Source organism: Muntiacus reevesi, chromosome 17 (genome assembly GCF_963930625.1).
Source record: "Muntiacus reevesi chromosome 17, mMunRee1.1, whole genome shotgun sequence".
Classification (NCBI taxonomy): Eukaryota; Metazoa; Chordata; class Mammalia; order Artiodactyla; family Cervidae; genus Muntiacus; species Muntiacus reevesi.
In genome coordinates, this window is record NC_089265.1 from 38581463 (window position 1) to 38603140 (window position 21678).

General features: G+C 34.5%; 1 protein-coding gene across 2 annotated transcripts in view; it reads left to right on the plus strand.

Moving 5' to 3' along the window:
- Positions 1–21678, plus strand: part of RFX3 (regulatory factor X3) — a 300103-nt gene that overhangs the window by 198428 nt on the left and 79997 nt on the right. Inside the window, exons 4-5 of one of the 2 annotated variants that reach the window (XM_065907896.1) lie at positions 156–414; positions 18707–18781. In XM_065907896.1, the coding sequence (XP_065763968.1) occupies positions 156–414; positions 18707–18781 (334 nt within the window). The remainder of the gene's footprint in view (positions 1–155; positions 415–18706; positions 18782–21678) is intronic. The other variant, XM_065907898.1, reaches the window with a different exon arrangement.

Genomic DNA, 21678 nt, shown 5'->3' on the forward strand with positions numbered 1-21678 from the left:
AAAGTAAGCCCAGCTATTTCTAGGAATGAAGTTTCACACAAAATACAAAACTCACCATGTCCCAAAGGCTAAGCTGATATATTTTAAACATATATTCACCCTGGGGAAAAAAATAAGATGATATAAATAAATTTCTTTCTTTTCTTCTTCTAAAGCCGAACAACAACTTATCCTTACACAGAAACACAGATGTACAGCCAAAACACTGGAGGGAATTACTTTGATACTCAAGGGAGCTCCGCCCAGGTGACTACCGTGGTCTCGTCCCACAGTATGGTGGGCGCCGGTGGGATTCAGATGGGCGTCACTGGAGGACAGCTCATCAGCAGCTCTGGAGGAACCTACCTGATCGGCAACTCAATGGAGAATTCTGGCCACTCGGTGACACACACCACTCGGGCTTCCCCAGCGACAGTAAGTATCAAGTTTTTCTTTGTTTAAGTCAGCTTCTTGGTGGCCTCTTTCATACACTTTTCTCTTTAGAGAGGGAAAAAAAAGCAAAACACTGGGCTGGAGCAAGAATGTGTTGAGAAGTTTTAGCATGTAACTTTTTCTAATGTATGTTAAAATCTGTACTTAACAGAGTAAAATTAGACATGCTTACCCATATGTGAAGTCATTTTGCATTGAACCAGAGGAACACTTTGGGAAGCACTGACCAAGGCCATCTAGACAGTGATTTTCACAGTGGAAAAGGGAAGTACTTGCCACTTTTCAAGGCCTTAGGAAAGCTGGGGAAATGGGGAGGATGAGTCCTTTGCCACTTTCATTTTCATTCCAGTGAAAAACATTTAATAGATTGGCTCTGATCATAGGTGTGAGCAAATAATAACTTAGGAGTTTGAAAACTTGAAAGTTGAAAACTTGAGTTTTTAAGTTTTTAAAATTTAATATGTTTATTTTGACACAAGATATTTTAATGTGCTAAAATGCTATGATAAAAATAGTAATAAAAACCTGTGCAGTTTTTGATGTCCTCAAACTCTGTAACCTGGTCTTTCCTCCTGGTCTTTCCTTTTTACTTCAGCTAAGCATAGGGAGAATAATCACTTAGAACCACCTAGCTAAAGTAGAAACGGAATTGATCTTACAGTTGTTTCATATAAAAGGGGCCTGGAAATCTGACTTAAGTGCATGTACCCCTTTTCTGTACTCCCACCATGTAATTTGTTCTTATAATGAAATAGAAACAAATAGAAAATAATTATGTGAGAGGCTTTACATTTTTCACTTTGTGGATTTTCTTCATGATATAATGTATAGTTGGTAAGTATTTTCTATATACATTTTCTGTTTGTAATGATTACCATGTACTCATACCTTCATTATTTAGTATTTTTTCCCTAATCTGTCTTTAAAGCCCTTTATTTTTAATTAACTCTTTCCTACTAACATCAGAATAGATGCCTAGCTGTTCCATTTTTTTCTTTGTGTTTTCGAAGCATTTCTAACATCCATTTCCCTCTTGCTTTTAATAACATTAAATATGGCATTTCTAAACCTTTCAGTAACATCAGTATATTTATGTAGATTAGAAACTAAATCATGAATTCTCTTGACCTCAGTTCTCCTGTCAATAAAATAAGGGATTAGTTAGACTAAATGATTTCCTAATTTCTTTTCAGCTTTAAAATCATATTTACAAAGGAATTGTAAAATGTTTTGAATGTAAAATAACTGTATATTTACCATAAAAGGAAAGGCAATAGATTAGGTTCCAGTACTTTATAATGCTCCTCATAAAGGTCACCCAGACAGTGATTTTCAGTGGAAAGGGAAGTACTTGCCGCTTACGAAGGCCTTAGGACATCTGGGAAAATGGAGAGGAAGAGTCCTTTTCCCACTTTCATTTCATCCACCTCTCTCAAGCTGGCTTATCACCACTCCATCTGCCATCCGCTCCTGCTTCACCTTCCCCAGACATTCCTGCTTGCCTTCATGTTGATTTCTAGCTATCTGTTAAACATCCTCATAAGCTGGTTTATAGGTTTACTAAATTTTCTAGTGCTATCACTACTGAGATAACTAAGTTGATTATTTTAGGTCATGTGTATACAGGTACAGATTTTAACAGGGTAAATTTTATAGCTTGATTTTTTTTCTTTCTTTCCTATATAAGTGGGTAAATTTTATAGCTTGATTTTTTTTCTTTCTTTCCTATATAAGTGGCATGACTCCTTAAGTTATCCATTACATACATAAATATAGTGCAATTTTTGTTATATTAATTGGTAAATTACACTAACACAAAATAATTGACTTATAACCAACTGGAAATAGGGGAAAAACTATTTTTAAAAAAACAAACTATCAATTCCTAGTATCAGTTGCACATATTAATTTACACTTTTTAAAAGGCATTAGTATTTAAGCTTCTGTTAAGGGTGATTTTTTGTTTGTTTTCATTTTTACAAGAAAACTTCCTTTTTAGCAAAAGTTTAAATGTTACCTAAAGAAATAATTTTTACATGGGAAAATCATAAGATGCCCTCATTGAAACCACACATAATAGTAGCATATGATAGATATGTATTAACTAAATATACATCTGTTAGTACTATTGTGTTACCTTGCATTTACTACCACTGTTTATATGTGATTTAGATCCCCCCTCAGTCGTGCTGAAGGTCTTCATCTGCTTCATTCTCTGTAGGTGGTGATTCTTGCACAATTTCATCTCTGTTCTCTACTATAGTAAAGTTAACAAAGTTTAAGTGCCATGACACCTATTTAACATTTCCTTCCATCCTCCTCTTGCCAGATGCTAGAAAATTTGTGCAATATAGTTGCTTAGACTACTAGAACTCCAGAGTTTTTGATAGGTGCCGTGTCATTAGAGGGGATTTGCTTATTTTCATATACCTTTTTCATTCACTGTAGAACCATACGAAGAATGTCTGTGAGCACACTCTTTAACAACTTGCTGGTCAAGACAGAAACCATTTCTTTCCAGACACTGAGCCAGACTGTGTGCCATATAAATTCAGTTTTTCTGAGCTCTTTAGTGTTCAAGCTATCACCTATAGCAAGCCTGATGCAACTAACTGTGCATTCCTGAAGGGAAATGGTCAATTGGGCTATTTCTTAACAGCCTATAATAAGTGGAATAAATTGTTAATTCAGTTGATGTGAAACTAATTAAATCTGAGAACTGAGGAATAGCACAGACCTAGTACTTCTACTCAGTTCCTGGTCAGCAAGGTTTCCTGCTCCAGTTCTTAGAAAAATTGCCTCTCTCTTACCTTTGACCTCTGTCTAGATAGAAATACTTTCATTTAAATTCACTAGGAGTAATTTTCTGCCGCAAAAGGTTTACTCCATTGTGCAAACCAACTTTTTAGGATAAGCCAATAAAAAGAGGTCAAATTTCATGATTTGAAATTGAAGCCACTACTAAGAAAAATAAATGGTTAGCACTTGAGATATTTTCTTACCTAATCTAATAGTCGATATAAAACCATCTTATACTACAAGAATCTCTACATTAATGAAGAATTTATCTTTGAGCATATATTTATTTTAGGTTTATAACCTTAAGTGAAAAAATATTTTACATAAACATGTTTTAGTGTTTTGTTTTTCCTATGCATTGTGAAATGTTTCAATTTTCAAGGTGCATAGAAATTTCAGAATTTTTCAAAGATAATGATGGTAACATGTTAAATTTTATTTGATGAATGCAGTATGGTACAAACTACCAATATTCAGATTTGATCAAAATACTTTTTCTCCTTTTACTTACTGTATTCTTTTATATGGTCAATGGAGTCCATGTGTATAACATTAAATATGTATATATATATTTTAGTTATTTAAATATAAGTATAAACTTACATTTAAAAGGCATCTCCTGCTGACAGTATTAGATAAAGATTTTTCAAAGGATTATGTAACATTTTTCTTGGGACATCGCTGGATATGACTTCAACTAAGTTACTACTTGAATATGTGTTTTACATTTCATTAAATTAATGCTAGGGATCTATTTGTTGTTAACATTTTGGAAGAACATGGACATTAAGGTAGAAGAGTTGACTGCTGTCATATCTCTACTCATTATGCTTTGATATTCTTCTAAATACATCTCCATAGGGTTTCCTTATGTGTCTTTAATTTTAAACGCTAAATTATTTTTTGTGTAACTATTTTTTTACAATTTTGAACCAGAACACACTTTGCACTTGAAGATCAAAAATTTGTGATTGTAGTTAGTGATATTTTTATACTCATCACAACATAGTTTATCTTATGTGAGACTATACAATAATTAGCAATTTGCTGTAAGAAGCTTTATTTGCTCATTCCTCCAAAAATAACATTTGTATTCTTATAATTAGATGGTTATTTATGGAGTCGTTTTTTCTTCTTGATAAGGAAACTAACTGAATAAGATTGCATTAATCATTTTTGAGACTGTGATATGAAAGCTAATTTTCTACTTTTCTGTACATACATTTAGTAATTATATATGTTAAATGACTCTTGCTAAAATTAGATCCCACCACAGGCACAAGGTAAATGTATCAAAACTAGTATTGTTCGTATCTCTACCTCTTTGGATTAATGCAAAATATTGTAATTTCTTTCAGTTGTTTGGAGGAAAGTTTGAATGTCCATCTATGGCTATTTAAGCAAAAGTTTGAGCTATCTTATATAATGTATACAAAGTTAAGAATACATTGAAGAATTCTAAATGCTTTTATTTCTTTATCCTTGGATTTACACATTTGTGGATATGGTATGTGAGAATGCTTTCCTAGGAAGATGAATGCATTTTGTTGTTGTTTAGTCACTAAATCGTGTCCAACTCTTCTGCAGCTCTGTGGGCTATATAGCCCGCCAGGCTCCTCTGTCCGTGGCATTTCTCAGGCGAGAACACAGGGAAAATGCTTCACAAGACAGTGCTTCATAAATACTTTGCTTTCTTATTTTTAACTGGAGTGGTACCAATGGCTATTTCTTTTAAAGTTTTTATTAATTTATTTTTATGAATAAGTTATACATTCTCAAGTTGCACGATTCAAAAGATAAAAGAAAGTGGTTAATGCACTGTCTGTCTCACTCGTTTCTCAGTTCTTCTCCTGGGAGGCAGTCACAGTTACCAAGTTCTTTGAGTATCACTCTAGAGATAACTTCTGAATGTATAAGTAGAATGTCTCTATCTTTCCCACTCATTAAATTTTTTTGCAAGTGGTAACAAAAATAAAACATCTTGGCTTTTTTTTTCCCACTGCAGTATGTGTCAGAGATTTTTTTTTAATTTTATCAATACTTGAAGGTCTTCTTTATATTTAAGGGGAAATGGCTATATTAGAAGGAGCTGTACTGCCCATACTTCTTACCAAAGGGTAAAAAAATGTTAAAATAATGTTGGATTACTTGTTATAGCTATATAGAGATAGAAAAGTAACATAGTCACATGAGATGACAACATGTTTATTTGTCATATATATAGATATGCTTGGAAGAAATGTTTTGTTAGAAATGTGATGTTATACTTAAATCACAGTTATTTTATATTTTGCATATTATAGAAATAATAAGTTTATATTTTAAATAATTTTCTTATAGCCTCAATGATTTAAAAATGAAAAGCAAAACTACTTTTTCCACTTATTTTGGCAAAAGTATGTATGTCCATTATAATCTTAATATTTTTTCTTTTCCTATGTCCCATTTTCCCTAGGCCAACCTGAGGTCTCAAATAAAACTCCTCTGAAAGAGTACTATGAATCTTCTGCTTTCTGCACTAAATCCTGAATTGACTGAAGGTTCTGGGAACTTATTTCCAAAGCGCTTAATTAAATGGGACTTTGAGTGACTTGTAGTCTCCATTGCTTTATCTATATTCCATTCAGCTGCCAGTCAGTTTCACACTGCTCCAGCCTTGAAGCTGATAAGATCTAGAGGCAGTAATTTTATGGTTAAAGCTGTAAGACATTCCACCCCTAGAAATCTTGATAAAGTAGAAGGTTAAGACAAACAAAATGATGGGACCTTCAGCCACTCCTTAGCATAGCTGACAGAGTCCTCTTGAATTTCTAAACAAAATAGAATGTGTTATTTTAATTTTTAGCTATTTCATACTGAAACAACATTTCAGAACCCCAGGTATGTTGCAACATGCCAGAAATTGCTAGATTTTATTTCAGCCAAAATCTAGATTAGGAGTATTTAATGATGTTTATAAATTCTGATTATAAATATGGAAGTTAACTATGTTCCAGGTGACCTGTTGCATAACTTTCACCTGGTCCTTATATTTCTAAATCAAATTGCAAGCTAATTTACTAGTTTGAAACTACTATAGATTTTGATGGAAAAAATCACTGATGTTTCATTTGTGGAAACTGTGATCCAGATAAAATAGAAAATGTATTGCTGGCAAATATAAATACAGTGTCATCTGTGAGTTACATGAGTCAGCTTTAGACCCATAAAATTTTAATACTGCCTGTTCCGCTGGTCCATGTCTTTTAATTTAATGAGGCTAAAGATCACATGATGCCTGTGACCAAATGTCAGTTCTCAAATGAGAGGGAATTTCTCCATGTTCCAGTGTTTATGAGTTCATACTCCAAAAGCATGTGATTTGGTTAACACTTTCTCAGCAAGCATAACTCCAGTTGTATTTATTGGCCATGGAATTATTTGGTTTCTTTTAAAATCTAGACTTAAAAAAATATAACTATTGGTGCCCCAAAATTTCATGGGTTAAGGATTTTGTAAACTAACTGTAGAATGTTAAAGTAATTTAACTCATTTAAGTGAACCCACTATAAGTTTTAGTAACTTTTCTCATCACCTTGTAAGAAAGGAAGATGTGATTTATTAATTGTGCTTTCAAAATTATAGGAAAGAAACAGTTAGACAGAAGGAAATAAAATATAAATTAGAAAGGGGGTAAAGAGGTCAGAATTTATAGATATGACTGTATACTTGATAAAAAAATCAGAGAGAATCAAATGAAAATCTGTAACAAATAACAGGAGAATTTAGTAATGTGACTTAGTACAAAATTTGTATACAAAGAAATCCACAGCTCTTCTAGATACAAATGACAGTAGTTAGAAAATAAGCAAAGACATAGTTTATAATAAACTCAAAATATACCAGGCAGTAAGCTAATAATATATGTGTAAGATCCAGCTGCTGAATAAAACTGTTTAAAGTTCCTAAGGGACACAAAAGGAAGCTTGAGTAATTGAAGAAGTTTCACTATTGAATATTTTGAATCTCCATAAATAAACTTAAAAATTTTTAATACTATCCCATCAAGATACCAGTAAGTTTTTTCTTTTCTAAGAAAGGCTGTTTACATAAATAAACCTACCTACAAGAATAGTGAAGAAAGTTGTGTAAAAAGAAAACTAATGCTGAATGACATGGGATATAAATGGCCATACCAGTTATTCAAATGTACATAAAATTAATATTTAAAACAATTATCTATGCACATGAATAGACTAATATAGGCCAGTAGTAGACTAAAAATCATAAATAGGCCAAATGCATTTAGGAATGTAAAAATGGCATTGCCTGTAGGTAGAAAAATGATGAACTAGAGATAAATGATGTTTTGGACAACTGGGTAACTATTTTTAAAAGAAAATTAGATTGGTTCCATACATTACTCCAAATATAAAGATTAATTTCACTTGGAAAAATATTTTTATTATATTTCTCTTAAAATGGGGAAACATGATATAAAATTTAGATCCTACAAAAAATACATTGGTGTGATCAGCTCCATAAAAGTAAAAACATTCCATATGAAAGAAACCACAGCAAAAAAAGGCAGCAGTGAAACAACAACCTCACATCAAGTTTTGAAACATTATATTCAAAGCATGAATTCATTTAATATACAGACCACTCTTAGAAATTCTTCAGAAAAAAAAAAAAGACCAAAAATAAGGAAAGCATTTGAAGAAGCAGTCTACTGAAAAGGAAATGAAAAATAAACTACAAAGAGATACCATTTTTTATCTCTCACACAGACAAAACTAAAAAGTTAGTAAACCTTGGCAAAGGCATAATGAAATAAGCAGTCCCATTGTTCTTAAGAAACTATATTGATATAGGATTGGTGAGCAATAGAAAATTTTAATCAAGATTAAAAATACATGTTTTTTTCAAAAATGTGACTCATAGTACTTCGAGTCAAAAAATGGACTCATAGTACTTCGAGGAGTTTAATCCACTGGTGATACTCTTACATATGTGAAATGCTGCATAAACAACTATATTCATTAGAGTTGTTTGTATTAGAAAAAGATTGTAAGAAGCCTAATTGTCGATCAGCAAAGAAATAAATGTATATTTTTGCATTTGCCCATTCAGTGGGATTTTATACAGTCATTAAAGAGTGAGACAGTGTGTGTGTGTACGTATGTGTGTAAACAGATATGAAAAGATCCCCAAATATATTGTTAAATGAAAACACAAGTAGTGTGTGTATGTGTGCATGCGTGTGTACATTAAATAGAAACATACTTTTTTCTATGAAAGAAAGTGAAAGTGTTAGTTGCTCAGTCATGTCCAAGTCTTCATGACCTCATGGACTGTAGTCAGTCTCCTCTGTCCGTGGGATTTCCCAGACAAGAATGTTGGAGTGGGTTGTCATTTCCTTCTCCAGGGAATCTTCCCGACCCAGGGATCAAACCCAGATCTCCTGCATTGCAGGCTGATTCTTTACCACCTGAGCCACCAGGGAAGCCCCATACATTCCTATATGCTTATATAAGTACAAGATATCTCTAGAAGAATGCATGAAGGAAAAAGGTTGGGAGGCATATGAATATATTTTCAATTAAAAAGTGATTTATTATTTTTAAAAAACTCAGGCAAGCTCTTAATGATTATAAAGTTTATCTACCCAAATGCATGTAACTACAACCTTTTCTTTTACTTTATGCCCAGTAAAAGATTGTCTACGAGGTATCATGGTTCAGATTAAACCTTGATTCTTGGTTTTAGAAAACGTCCTCTTTTATTAGACTGTAGAAAGTTTAGAGAATGAAAACTTGCATTAAATTTAGTAAAGATTTATAGAACCATTCTTACTATTCAATATTTTGGAGTGAAGGTGAACATTTGGTATTTTTATTTATGTACTCAGAATCTGGATTGTTCTCTTTAATCACTAACTCTCTCAGACATTTATTGAGCAATCACTATTGACCAGGCACTGTGCTTCTATGGGTGTAAAGGTTTACAGTATGGGTAATAGAGATAATTTCATCACTGAAAGTTACCTAATGCTCCTAGGCAAAAAATGGAAGTCCACAAAGAGGCCCAAACTTCTTTCAAGTGGTTAGTTAGCTTTCATTTTCTTTCTCATCACATTATTTTTTAAATCACAAATGTTAATATGTTATAAATTGATTAACTTTAGATTCACGAAAATTATGTTTATCTTCTCATTATGTTACTAATATAAATTTCAAAATGTCTAAAGGTTGGATAAGATTGGCTAGCAAGAGAATGAAAGAGAGGCAAAAATTCAAATAATACTTAAGAAACACTCCTTCTATAGAATTCAGTTCAGTTCAGTTCAGTTGCTCAGTCGTGTCCGACTCTTTGCGACCCCATGAATCGCAGCACACCAAGTCTCCCTGTCCATCACCAACTCCCAGAGATTACTCAAATTCATGTCCATCGAGTCGGTGATGCCATCCAGCCATCTCATCCTCTATTGTCCCCTTCTCCTCCTGCCCCCAACCCCTCCCAGCATCAGGGTCTTTTCCAATGAGTCAGCTCTTCGCATGAGGTGGCCAAAGTATTGGAGTTTCAGCTTCAGCATCAGTCCTTCCAATGAACACCCAGGACTGATCTCCTTTAGGATGGACTGGTTGTATCTCCTTTCAGTCCAAGGGACTCTCAAGAGTCTTCTGCAACACCACAGTTCAAAATCGTCAATTTTTCGGTGCTCAGCTTTCTTCACAGTCCAACTCTCACATCCATACATGACCACTGGAAAAACCATAGCCTTGACTAGACGGACTTTTGTTGGCAAAGTAATGTCTCTGCTTTTTAATATGCTGTCTAGGTTGGTCATAACTTTCCTTTCAAGGAGTAAGCGTCTTTTAATTTCATGGCTGCAATCACCATCTGCAGTGATTAATTGCAGCCTAACACTGGCAAAGAAAAAGATTTGATCTTGTTTAGTACAAGTTTCAAGTTTCAGTCACTCAGTCCTGTCTGACTCTTTGCGACCCCATGGACTGCAACACGCCAGGTTTCCCTGTACTTCATCAATTCCCGGAGCCTGCTCAAACTCATGTCTATCGGTGAGGACATCCAACCATCGCATCCTCTATCGTCCCCTTCTCCTCTTGCCTTCAATCTTTCCCAGCATCGGGACTTTTCCAATGAATCAGCTCTTCACGTCAGGTGACTGAAGTATTAGAGCTTCAGCATCAGTCCTCCCAATGAATATTCAGGACTGATCTCCTTTAGGATGGGCTGATTTGATCTCCTTGCAGTCCAAGGGACTGTCAAGAGTCTTCTCCAACAGCACAGTTCAAAAGCATGAATTCTTTGGTGCTCAGCTTTCTTTATAGTCCAACTCTCACATCCATACATAACTACTGGAAAACCCATAGCTTTGACTAGAGGGACCTTTGTTGGCAAAGTAATGTCTCTGCTTTTTAATATGCTGTCTAGGTTGGTCATAGCTTTTCTTCCAAGAAGCAAGCGCCTTCTAATTTCATGGCTGCAGTCGGTGTTTCCATTGTTTTCCTATCTATTTGCCCTGAGGTGATGGGACTGGATGCCATGATCTTAGTTTTCTGAATGTTGAGTTTTAAGCCAACTTTTTTCACTCTCCTCTTTCACTTTCATCAAGAGGTATGTTTAGTACAGTGTTCCTCAAACTTGAATGTACATTATGTTTGGAGCATTGATTTAAAGCATTGCCGGGCCCCACCTTCTAGCCTTTTGATTGAGTGTGGAGAAGGACCTAAGATTTGCATTTCTTTTAAGCACCTGGTGATTCTGATAATGCTGATCCAGAATTACACTTAGAGAAAACCTCGCTTTTAATGATTACATGAACTAAATATAAACTGAAAATGTTCATAGTACTCAGAATAGTCTGAAAAAGGCAGATTTGAAATCTAAATTTGAAAATATAAATTTGGCCTTAAATCCTATCACCTAATCCTAACCCAGCAGATTCCTGAAGGGTGATTGTAATCCCTAGAGCTTATACAGTTGATATCTTAAAATTAATTTTATATTCATGCACCAGTAACGCCAGTCTCACAGAGTCCTGGTGAGGGTGGAGGGGTGTGGGCTTTACAGAATAATCAATGGAGAAGGCAATGGCACCCCACTCCAGTACCCTTACCTGGAGCATCCCATGGATGGAGGAGCCTGGTAGGCTGCAGTCCATGGGGTCGCTAAGAGTTGGACACGACTGAGCGACTTCACTTTGACTTTTCACTTTCATGCATTGGAGAAGGAAATGGCAACCCACTCCAGTGTTCTTGCCTGGAGAAGCCCAGGGATGGGGGATCCTGGTGAACTTCCATCTGTGGGGTCACACAGTGTTGGACACGACTGAAGTGACTTAGCAGCAGCAGCAGCAGCAGCAATGGAAACCCAAAACGGCAATGGTTTCAGTTTACCTAGTTAAACCAAATGTTCTCAGAACACATTCAGTTCATGCAAGTATCTTCTCTAGATGTTTTTTTTTCCTTATCAATATTTCAAAATAGCTTGAGGGGATACAAAATTGCCAAAACTTCAGGTTGAAAGCAAAACAATTAAAAAAAAATTTTAGATGTCATAAAATTATAACTGAGTAAAAAAAAATTTCATATAACATTTGCAAGATCTAAGACTTCTTTTCTCTAAAGGCTTAATGTATAAGGTTAAAGTATTGTCTTAGCTACTTCTGGTTCAAGAGATGAAAAGCAGAACTGGTTAGGTGTGTTTTCTGGGCATTGTAAAATTTTTTTAAGAGTTAACAACCAGTCCTGAATCTTTCAGTTAAGCTTTTCTTTAATATTGCTCTGGAGTAATATATTCACATGTTGATTTCTATATTGGTTGAATGTACAACTTACAGAGTAGTATCATATTTACAACTTTAGCCTCAGTGAGCTGTTTCTGTCTGCATTGCAGGGATTCATGGGCCCAAGAGACACTGGTAGATCCTTAGAAGGGATCCAGTTACTAGAAAGGACTAACTGTTCACGCAGAGCATTCAAAGTTTGGGGGCCACAATCTACAGTGAAAACACCTTTCGCTGTGGCCTTTTACTATTCATACACATACATACATGCATACATTCATGAGTACACACTTGTATGCACACACATATGACTGTTATATACGTAATATACATTCATATATGGAGGACTGAAGCCAAAGTTATACATACTGTGTGCCAGGATATTTGAGTATTTTTCTACTCTTTTTGATTTCTTTAATGTTTAAAAAATGCTGGTCAGGGTAGTTGATTTCATAACCTCCTAATGGGTTACACCTTACTTTCTGAAAAGTGCTGCCTTGGAAGAACTGAAGAAGAGATCAAAGCATCAGCAACATGTGTGAGCAGCCAGGATGCAGTTTTCATTCTTTTTTAAAAAAAAAAAATTATTTATTTTTAATTGGAGGATGATTACTTTACAGTACTGTGTTGGTTTCTACCATACATCAACATGAGTCAGCCACAGGTATACATATGTCTCCTCCCTCTTGAACTTCCACCCACCTCCCATCCCATCTCACCCCTCTAGGTTGTCACAGAGCACTGAATTTGAGCTCCATTCTTTCTGTTTGTTTTTCATTATTGTTGTTTTGCATTTCTAACACATGTTCAGATGATTCCAACAAGCGTCTGGGACCACACTTGGAAAACACCTGTGCTGTGATTATATAGACTAGATGCAGAGTGAAAGGGTTTTTCCCTTTGTGCTCCTGGTTTGAAGTACTTACTGTGAAAGTCCCCTGCATCCAGTACACACTAACACACCAGGAGGTGGTCATTTCTAACAGGTATAGGGCAGTTGTCACATGGCTCATGTCAGCGATCACAGGTATTTTTTCTAAACAAGCCACCCAGTAGAAACATTTGTATCTTGCTGTGCTGTGCTTAGTCGCTCAGTCGTGTCCGACTCTTTGCAGCCCCATGGACGGTAGCCCACCAGGCTCCTCTGTCCATGGGGATTCTCCAGGCAAGAATACTGGTGTCGATTGCCATGCCCTCCTCCAGGGGATCTTCCCAACCCAGGGATTGAGCCCAAGTCTCCCACATTGCAGGCAGATTATTTACCTTCTGAGCCACAAGGAAAGCCCAAGAATACTGGAGAGAGTAGCCTATCCCTTTCTCCAGGGCTCTTCCTGACCCAGGAATGAAACCAGGGTACCCTGCATTGCAGGTGGATTCTTTACCAGCTGAGCTACCAGGGAAACCCATTTGTATCTTACTTGATCTCAAATTCAAACAAAATGTAAAGTCAAGAGTTCAGGAGAAAAAATATCCCAAAGGAAATTTCCAGTCTTAAGTGTATTGTCTTCATTGGGTCTCTCTAATAAATTTACTTTTCTTTTACAAGGAAACAAAAATGATGTTTCTCTGAAAAAAAAAAAAATGTTAACTTGTGAGGTTAACAAAATAACCTATATTAATAAGAAAATGCAATCATTACATAACTATTTTATGATAAGTAAAATTAACTATCATTCAAACCTTTTTGTTGCTTTGTAACTTGATCATTTTGAAATCATTTTCAAGCAATGCTTATTAATCATATTCAAGTCCTTTCTATTAGAAAATGAATCTTGTTAATAGCAAATCATTTAGCAAATTTTAATCTTACAAGCCACTCCTCAGCAGTGATATTTCTACTTGATTAGTGTTCATGTTGTATTTGTATAAAATGGAAATTATGTTAAATGCAGAGTGATAAATCTTGGATTCCAGTCTCCAGGTGTATAAATACCTATATAATCCCATAGACATTCAATTTTCTGATCTGTGAAAAGGAGATAATATTGCTTGCCTTTGCCGTTTCACAAAGTTGTAGTGAAGATCAAATGAGATTTAATCTAAAAAGGCTTTATAAATCATAAAACGTCGTGGTATTATTTCTGTTTTTAAATTGCTTTCTTAGTTCTAGAAAGGAAATAATTTCTACCATGAGACCAATTTTAATTATAGTGGTAGTTGAATATATCAATCTTGACCTTTAGTCTTTAAAAGAGTTTAAAAAGCCATTTCAGAGTCACTAGAATATACCTTGACCTATAGACAATGAATAAGTTGATATAATGATTCTTTTTCCTTCTGTTAATGGCACGTAATTGAATGGTCGATATTTACATTAAGACAAAGTTCTAACTGTCCACACATATGATATTCTATTTGGGCCATGGAATAGATGCCCATAATATGTATATAAATCACGTGTACAGGGGAGCCTCTTTTTGGCCCTGTGCAACTCCTGCAGAAAGATTCAGCATCTCTCAGTTTGAGGTCAACCTTCCTTTTTCTTTTCACTGAAGGTGATTGACATTCCCCAACATTGATGCATCCTGATGTTTGAAATAAGATTAGCTCTAAAACAACTGTTCCCAGAATTACTTAAATAACTCTCTCTCTTAGAAGTAATGGTGATGACAAAATTAATGTCAACAATAAATAAAAGACTCAATACCTCTCCAAGTTTCTCTGCATTTGAACCTGAAATTTACCTTTATGACAGCATCAACTGCCCCTAAATGAAGCCGGTGCTCCAGCCAGTTTTGACTACTTGTACCTGAAGTATGTGTGAGTGGCATCAAGTTTACTGAAGATGTTGTGGAGGAAAGAGCTGAGGGTTCAGGGTCACATGCTGCAGAGTCCCTCAGAGCCCCTGTGCACCACCTGCCCTCCCCAATCTGCCCATCATCTGCCAGTGAACGTTCCCTTCCATTCTGCCCAGGTCCCCGTCTCCTCAAATCTCTCAGCCCTCCAGCAGAGCACTTAAAGCCTGATGATAGCTCTGCAAAACAAGACGCCATCCTGTGATAAGGATTCTCCTGCATGAAAAGACAACTGGGAACCATAAATACCAATTATAAATAACGATGGGGAATTATAAATAATAGGGGAAATGCTTTTTTCTTGTTACATTTTTCTCTTTAAAAGTATTTGCTGCTTTAGTAAAAGTACAATATTGATCTCTTCTTTGAGCTTGAGAAAAGAGAATACAAACACTGTATTTACCGGACCTCAGGCAGCATCTGACCCCTCTCCTGTGCTGTCTCATCCTCTTTTCTTAAGGTCTTGGTGTGACTTTTCTGTTAAGTCCTTATCATGACACTGATTCTTGGGTGAATATCTTACTAGTCTCAAGTTACCCTGGGTGCTTGGAGACTCTCCACCTGTCCTTTGATTCTAACAAGGCAACGTTAGCATTTCAGTGATTGGAAAAGAGTCTGCAGCCTGATATTTAGGTCACATTCTTAGTATGGGGAAACTTTTGCCCAAATGAGGGAAGCCCTGGTATTCTGTCTTTTGAGAATTCAGTGTTTGGTTGTGGGAACTGAGTCATACCTGTATTTACTTTAATTCTCCAGTTCCTAACTGGTGACACAAGCCCAGACATTGTTTTGTCATAACAACTGGTGTTACCTTCCTCTCTTCACCCAAATTAAGCTTTACTCAGAGCAAAACTCATGATGAAATCTGGGTTTCCCTAAATAGTCTTCATTGTAAAATATTCGCAGCAAATGCTCAAACCAGGTCTCATCTTTAGAATTATACTCCATAGTGCTTTGTCATGCAGCACACTGCAAAGAGGTCCTCTATCTTCCTGCTATTGTGTGGTCGGGAAGAAACCTGGCCTATGCATGTAGGAAGCTCTCTACATTTCCTGAATTCTGGCTCTTCAGACTTTGCCAGGCATCCTGTTGGGGTAGCATCTGAGGTTCGTCATCCCACACTTGTAACTCCTATGGCTGGAAAACTTTTCATTGATCCCTATCATTTTTCTGACCCAGAGACTGGTCAGTCCTCTAATATTTCAATGATGTGTCTAAACACAGTGCGAAATCCTCTTTTCCAGTTTCTGAAAATGTTTCTGCAGTAGCACTGGAGCAAGGGTTTCTCTCTCTGACTGATAACCACTCTCAGAGTAGATTCCCATTCTCATAGGAATCCTGTTTTAGCTGGTGAATCTGGAGAGTTTTAATTCACCCCAGGTATTAATATATTACTAAGTATCTTTTTTTATCTTCCAGAAGAGACTTATTTTTCTAAGAATTCCTGTGCCCATTGTGGCTGGAATGTGTATCAGTTTCTTACCTGCTCTTTCAGACAGGGAGTTTTAAGTCTCACCCACTCCAGTAATCACACTTAACGCTCTATAAGCCTGGCTTTCCAGGCCGAACATCTCATCTCAAATGGAGCATCCCACCATTTGATCTAAGAGTAGTTGCCATAGCTTCTTATCTGATTATGAGGCAATAGTACAGGATCACCATGGACCAGTCTAAACTCCAAAGCAACACGTATCCTAGCATTCGATGATCGTGGAGAGGACGTGTGCACTGTTAGGCACTCAGTCCTAGGATGGTTAAGAGACACAACTTGGGCTATAATATACCTTGGTTCAGAGAACTTATTTCTCCAAAAAAAGGAAAGAAACAAGCTAAGCTATAGTCCAAAGTTTAATTAGTTTAGGGAAGAAATGGAAAATGTTTGTTTACTGCACTCAATTTTTAATTGTCAAAAACAACAAATCCTTCAGTCATAAAGAAATGGAAATTGCTGTTAACAAGCAAATCAAATCTGAATGTGGATCTCTCCCTCATTATTGCTCTGCTCTTATATTTTTGGTGATTTTTACCTTTCACCTAAACCTGTAAAATCAAAAGAAACAAATCATTTTATTTTTAAGTAGACTAAAATCTAATTTCATATTTTCCACACTCAAACTTTTTAAAAAAGTAGGCATTTTACCAAATTAAAGTTTTGAGCAAATTCTTCCTAGAAGAGATTTACAGTCAGTTGAGGATGGGACTTCTCAGCATTCTTTTGATACATGTTTTCTCTCTGAAAGCAGTAGTACTTATTGATACCCTTTTAAGAGATGTAATACTGAGATTCTTTAGTTTTACAATTTAACATTTAGTAAATTTAGTAGAATTTACATTACTCTTTCTGTAATGTATTTTTTTAGCTTGTACAGTATCATTTTCATCAGTTTATTTTCAAGTATAATGATGAAATACATTAACATTCCATCTGGCAAAGAGTATTTCTGAAGCCAGTTTACTTAAGTGTGTGATCTAAAAAAATTTAACAAAATAATAAATTGTTGTCTATCAGCTTATGAATTATTTTAATACATATTTAAGAGTATTTTTCTATAATTTCTAACCTAACATTCTTCTCTGTATTGCATTTTATTAACTCTGAGGAAGAAGAACCAGTAACTTGAGGAAATAACATAAAATTAAAGCTACCAGTTCCTAAGGAAACTAAATTTAATGTTGGCATAATGGAGACTGAACATTCTATCTATACACTATTCTATCATTACCATAAAGAAGTTGGACACTTGGTGGGAAAAATAAGACTTTGCTCTGCTATGGATTTTGCCATCCATTTTGTTTTTTTTTTTTAGATAGGAGTAGACAGTATGTTAAAATTTCAAGGCATCATTAATTTCCATAGCTAGTGTAAAATATAGCTTATCTATGATAGAAAGCATGAAATATTTTTAACTGCTTATATGAGTATTGATTTGATCAGGTAGCAAAAATAAAAATAATGATTTCTTTCTTATATAGTGTGATTTTTAAATTTAACCTTAGCTAATATTGTTAATAAAATCCAGTAATCAAATACAGGGTGTTTGGAACCTGATCTTACAGTAAATGTTGTCGTGCTAGAAGCCGAGAGATACTTATCTTTAAATATGAAGGGATCAACAGCACATCTCATTTATTATTAGCACCTCCTACTTAATTAAGGTGTTATGATTACTCATCATACACTGAGATTACACAGAATAAAATTGTTTCTGTGGTTGTCCCTTTTCTTTGTTGGCTCTGAATTATTTTCTCTTCTACATTTCATTTCTGCCTTCATTTCTAATATCTCTGCCTCACCACCACATCTTAAAATATGATATAGGATCCATGCTTACATCTAAACGTGTCCATACTAATGATGTTCCACTTCCAAGTTTTAATACAGGATTTAGAGAGAAATGGTTAGATTTAGTAACTTTTGAACATTTAATAAAGGTGTCTTTGCACATTTTCATTAAAATACTAATGTATATAAAATACAGAATCTGTACTGTTTTCCTTTTGTGACAGAATAGGGCAAATATTAAATACTTTTTAGGTGGGAGACTAGAGAGAGAGTGGTTACTATCTAACATCTTGAACTATGAAAGTCAAGAATGTTTTAACTAGCACAGTCCACTGGAGTTCCTGCTCCTCAGGTCTCCGTTCTGATTATAATTGTGAATATTCAAAAAGGTTTACTTTTATGATTGAGCTTATTATTAGTGTGCCTGTTTTTATGTTATTCTCTGGGATTGGGGGGAGGAAGGGGGAAATACACATTCAGTGAGAGCTATTCATTAGCCACCATTAAAGGAGAAATTGAACTTTAAAGAATCTATCAAAAATTCTCTGGTGAGCCTTTTATTACTATCTTGTCTTGAGCCCTTTTTTTAATGACATCTATTATCAGATTGAAATGGCGATTGAGACGCTGCAAAAGTCTGACGGTCTGTCCACTCACAGAAGCTCTCTTCTCAACAGCCATGTAAGTTGCCTCTTCTTCATGTAAACTAATCTCTTGCTTGTTCTGCATGTGTTGCTTGCTTCTAAATGCTTGTTTTATTTATTTACTTATTTTGCTTCTTAACCTTCCTTTCTCAGCTGCTTATGATCTCTATATCACTTAATGGCATTTTTGTACAGTGGACTAGCTAAAAATAGAGCCCACAATATACTATAGGATTTTGTACTGTTTTGGTACAGATATAACATTTCCAAGTTAATAACAAGCTGCCATGACTGGTAAAAAGTGGTTGATGATTTAAATTTTCTAGTGTGGTATTTATTTATAATGTTACAAAGCAAATGTTTGTAATCTGCATCTTCATGTCTGAGATGGAGAAATGGTTGTCTCTATTTGTATGACCAATAATATCCTTTAAGGATATTACTTTTAAATATCCTTAAAAGTAATATCCTTTTAAAAATATTAATGCCAAACCCAATGATAAACTGTTTAAAATGATATATTTACCAGTGGGCAGGAAACAGCTCCCTAGAGGAGCTCAGATCCTAAGACTTAAAGAAAAATAAGTCTGGGCCAAGAGAAGTGAGGCTCTAAATAAGCCATAAGCTACTAATAATTGAGATAAAACAATATTATTGTTGTTACTATTTCTTAAAGCTTTTAACCATTACCCAGATGCAGCATCACTATAACACTGGTGAGGATAAGAAAGTGATAACCATTTGTGAAACTATAAACATTCTCATTAAATGTTCAAATTTTGGGGAATCAATGAAAATTGATAAACAATTATTTTGTTATCATGATTTCTGAATATATGAGGAAGAGTAAATAGACCTAGACTTAAATCTATCTAGACAGTTCTTCTAAATTAGTATCAGTAACAGTATAATAAGAATTAGAGTTTTCCCTCCCAACTGACAATGTATTCTTAAATTTAGAGATAAGTTATTTTTAATTCTTCCCCATATTTTGTGATTGGAACAGTCCAAAATTGGATCACACAAATGAAGTAAAATATCATTAATTTTTTCAATAAACTTTAAAACTTTAGCTTATAGAAAATGTTTTCATTATGCTTTTTAAATATGTGTATTTTCAAGCATTTAAATTTTATATTCCAGTGTAACACAAAATATTTCATTATGTTTTTACATATTTGTTTTAAGATGAAGTAGTTTGTTTGTTTTCCCAAAGGGAGGTATCATGGCAAATAAAAACAGGTTAAAGCACTTGGAGAATGACTACAATTTTAATGAAAATTATAGATTATAAATTCTAAAATAATATATATTTTGACCTTTCTTTTGAAAGCTTAAGGAATGTGATTTTCCCCTTTCTGAAAATTTGTATGCAGTATATCACTCTTTTTTTTTTTTTTTCACTCTTTTATATTAATATGTTTCATAGGCATATTCCTGCTGTGTTGGCATGAATCTGTGGTTGTGTGTAGAGGCTGATTTACTATATACTATTAGAATGTTTGTTTGGGGGAAGGGGTGAGGACCACCACCTGGTGTTTTGTTTTGAAAATGGCAAGTGTTGAAAGTGTTGTTCATTTTGGTCAAAAATGTGCAGAGGTATAAAAAAAAATTCCTTAAGTTTCCAGTTACTTTTTGAACTTTCAGACATCTAAGAATTTGTGCTTTGATATTCAATTCACATCTCATTTTCGTTTGAGATATATATTTTAGTAAAATATGTGATGTGCTTCAATTAACTTGAATTAATCAAATTAATTAGTCTTTTTTATGAATAATAATGTGGATATAAGAAAACTTTTTCTTATATGTTTTGATTTTTAAACTTTTCAGATATTTTAAAATTGTTATTCTCTTACAAAATTCATGAAGCACTAATGTTAATGAATGTGTGAGTTAATCTGCATAAACAGCAGAGACATGTTTTTTACTCTTTGACTTTGTATTTTTTATCACATAGCATGGCAACTCTCTCATACTGTTTACAACTGACAGAGTCATTTCATTATATAGAAAGATGTGCATAAATGTTGCTAATGCAGTGATAATCTTTCTCTAAATATCCTGATTCACTTTTGTTACACCTCTGAGGTACAGTTACTTTTACTTGAAAACAACACATTTATAATCAAGTCTTTGGAAATAAAAATGATTCTTTATATGGATATAAGTAGTGAAGAAGGAGTCAGTGTTTCTGGTGAGGGTCAGGTTTTGTTTCTACCTGAACAGAGGAAAAATGGTCCTCCTGTCTTTCTGTCCTTGGAAAGTTAGTGATGCTCCTAATCATTGTTAGATTTATCCAAGGAATAAGCTACTACATACATTCCAGTTGATAATCACCTGGTGAGGGTATTTTAAATACCCTCTGTTAAAATTCTGTTAATTAATTGGTGATCTTCAGTTGTATAAAAAACATGTGTGAAGAGTTTTCTTTTTAATTTAAATATGGTTAACAATTTCAGTGTTAATAAACTGGAAGTTACCTTTATCCCTAACTATATATGACACAGAAATATATGAGGTTTGTGGGATTCTTTAAAGTGGACATGAATTCAACTTTATGATGGTAGTTCCCTGACATCAATTTCTACAAAGGACCGATTTCATTAGGCACAGCTTAGGAGAAATTATCAAGAAGTTTTATTCCATAGTTACTAGTCATGATTTTTGAGCTGAAAGTCTGTTGTCATTCTATTTTGCAATATGGAATAAAATAGATTTTCTATTTTCTCATTATGTATTTGATTATTTACAGTAATTCAGGAGTCTCTTATTAAGAGTCAAACAAATAACCCCTGTCAGTATAATGTAGCTTGTTTGCTTCATTTTTCACCTCTCTTTCTACACATTAGAAGATGGAGTGAGTATTAAGCTTTATATCCCTGTTCAGCATATTCTTGTACTGCTTTTTAGTACAAGCTAAAAAAGCTTGTA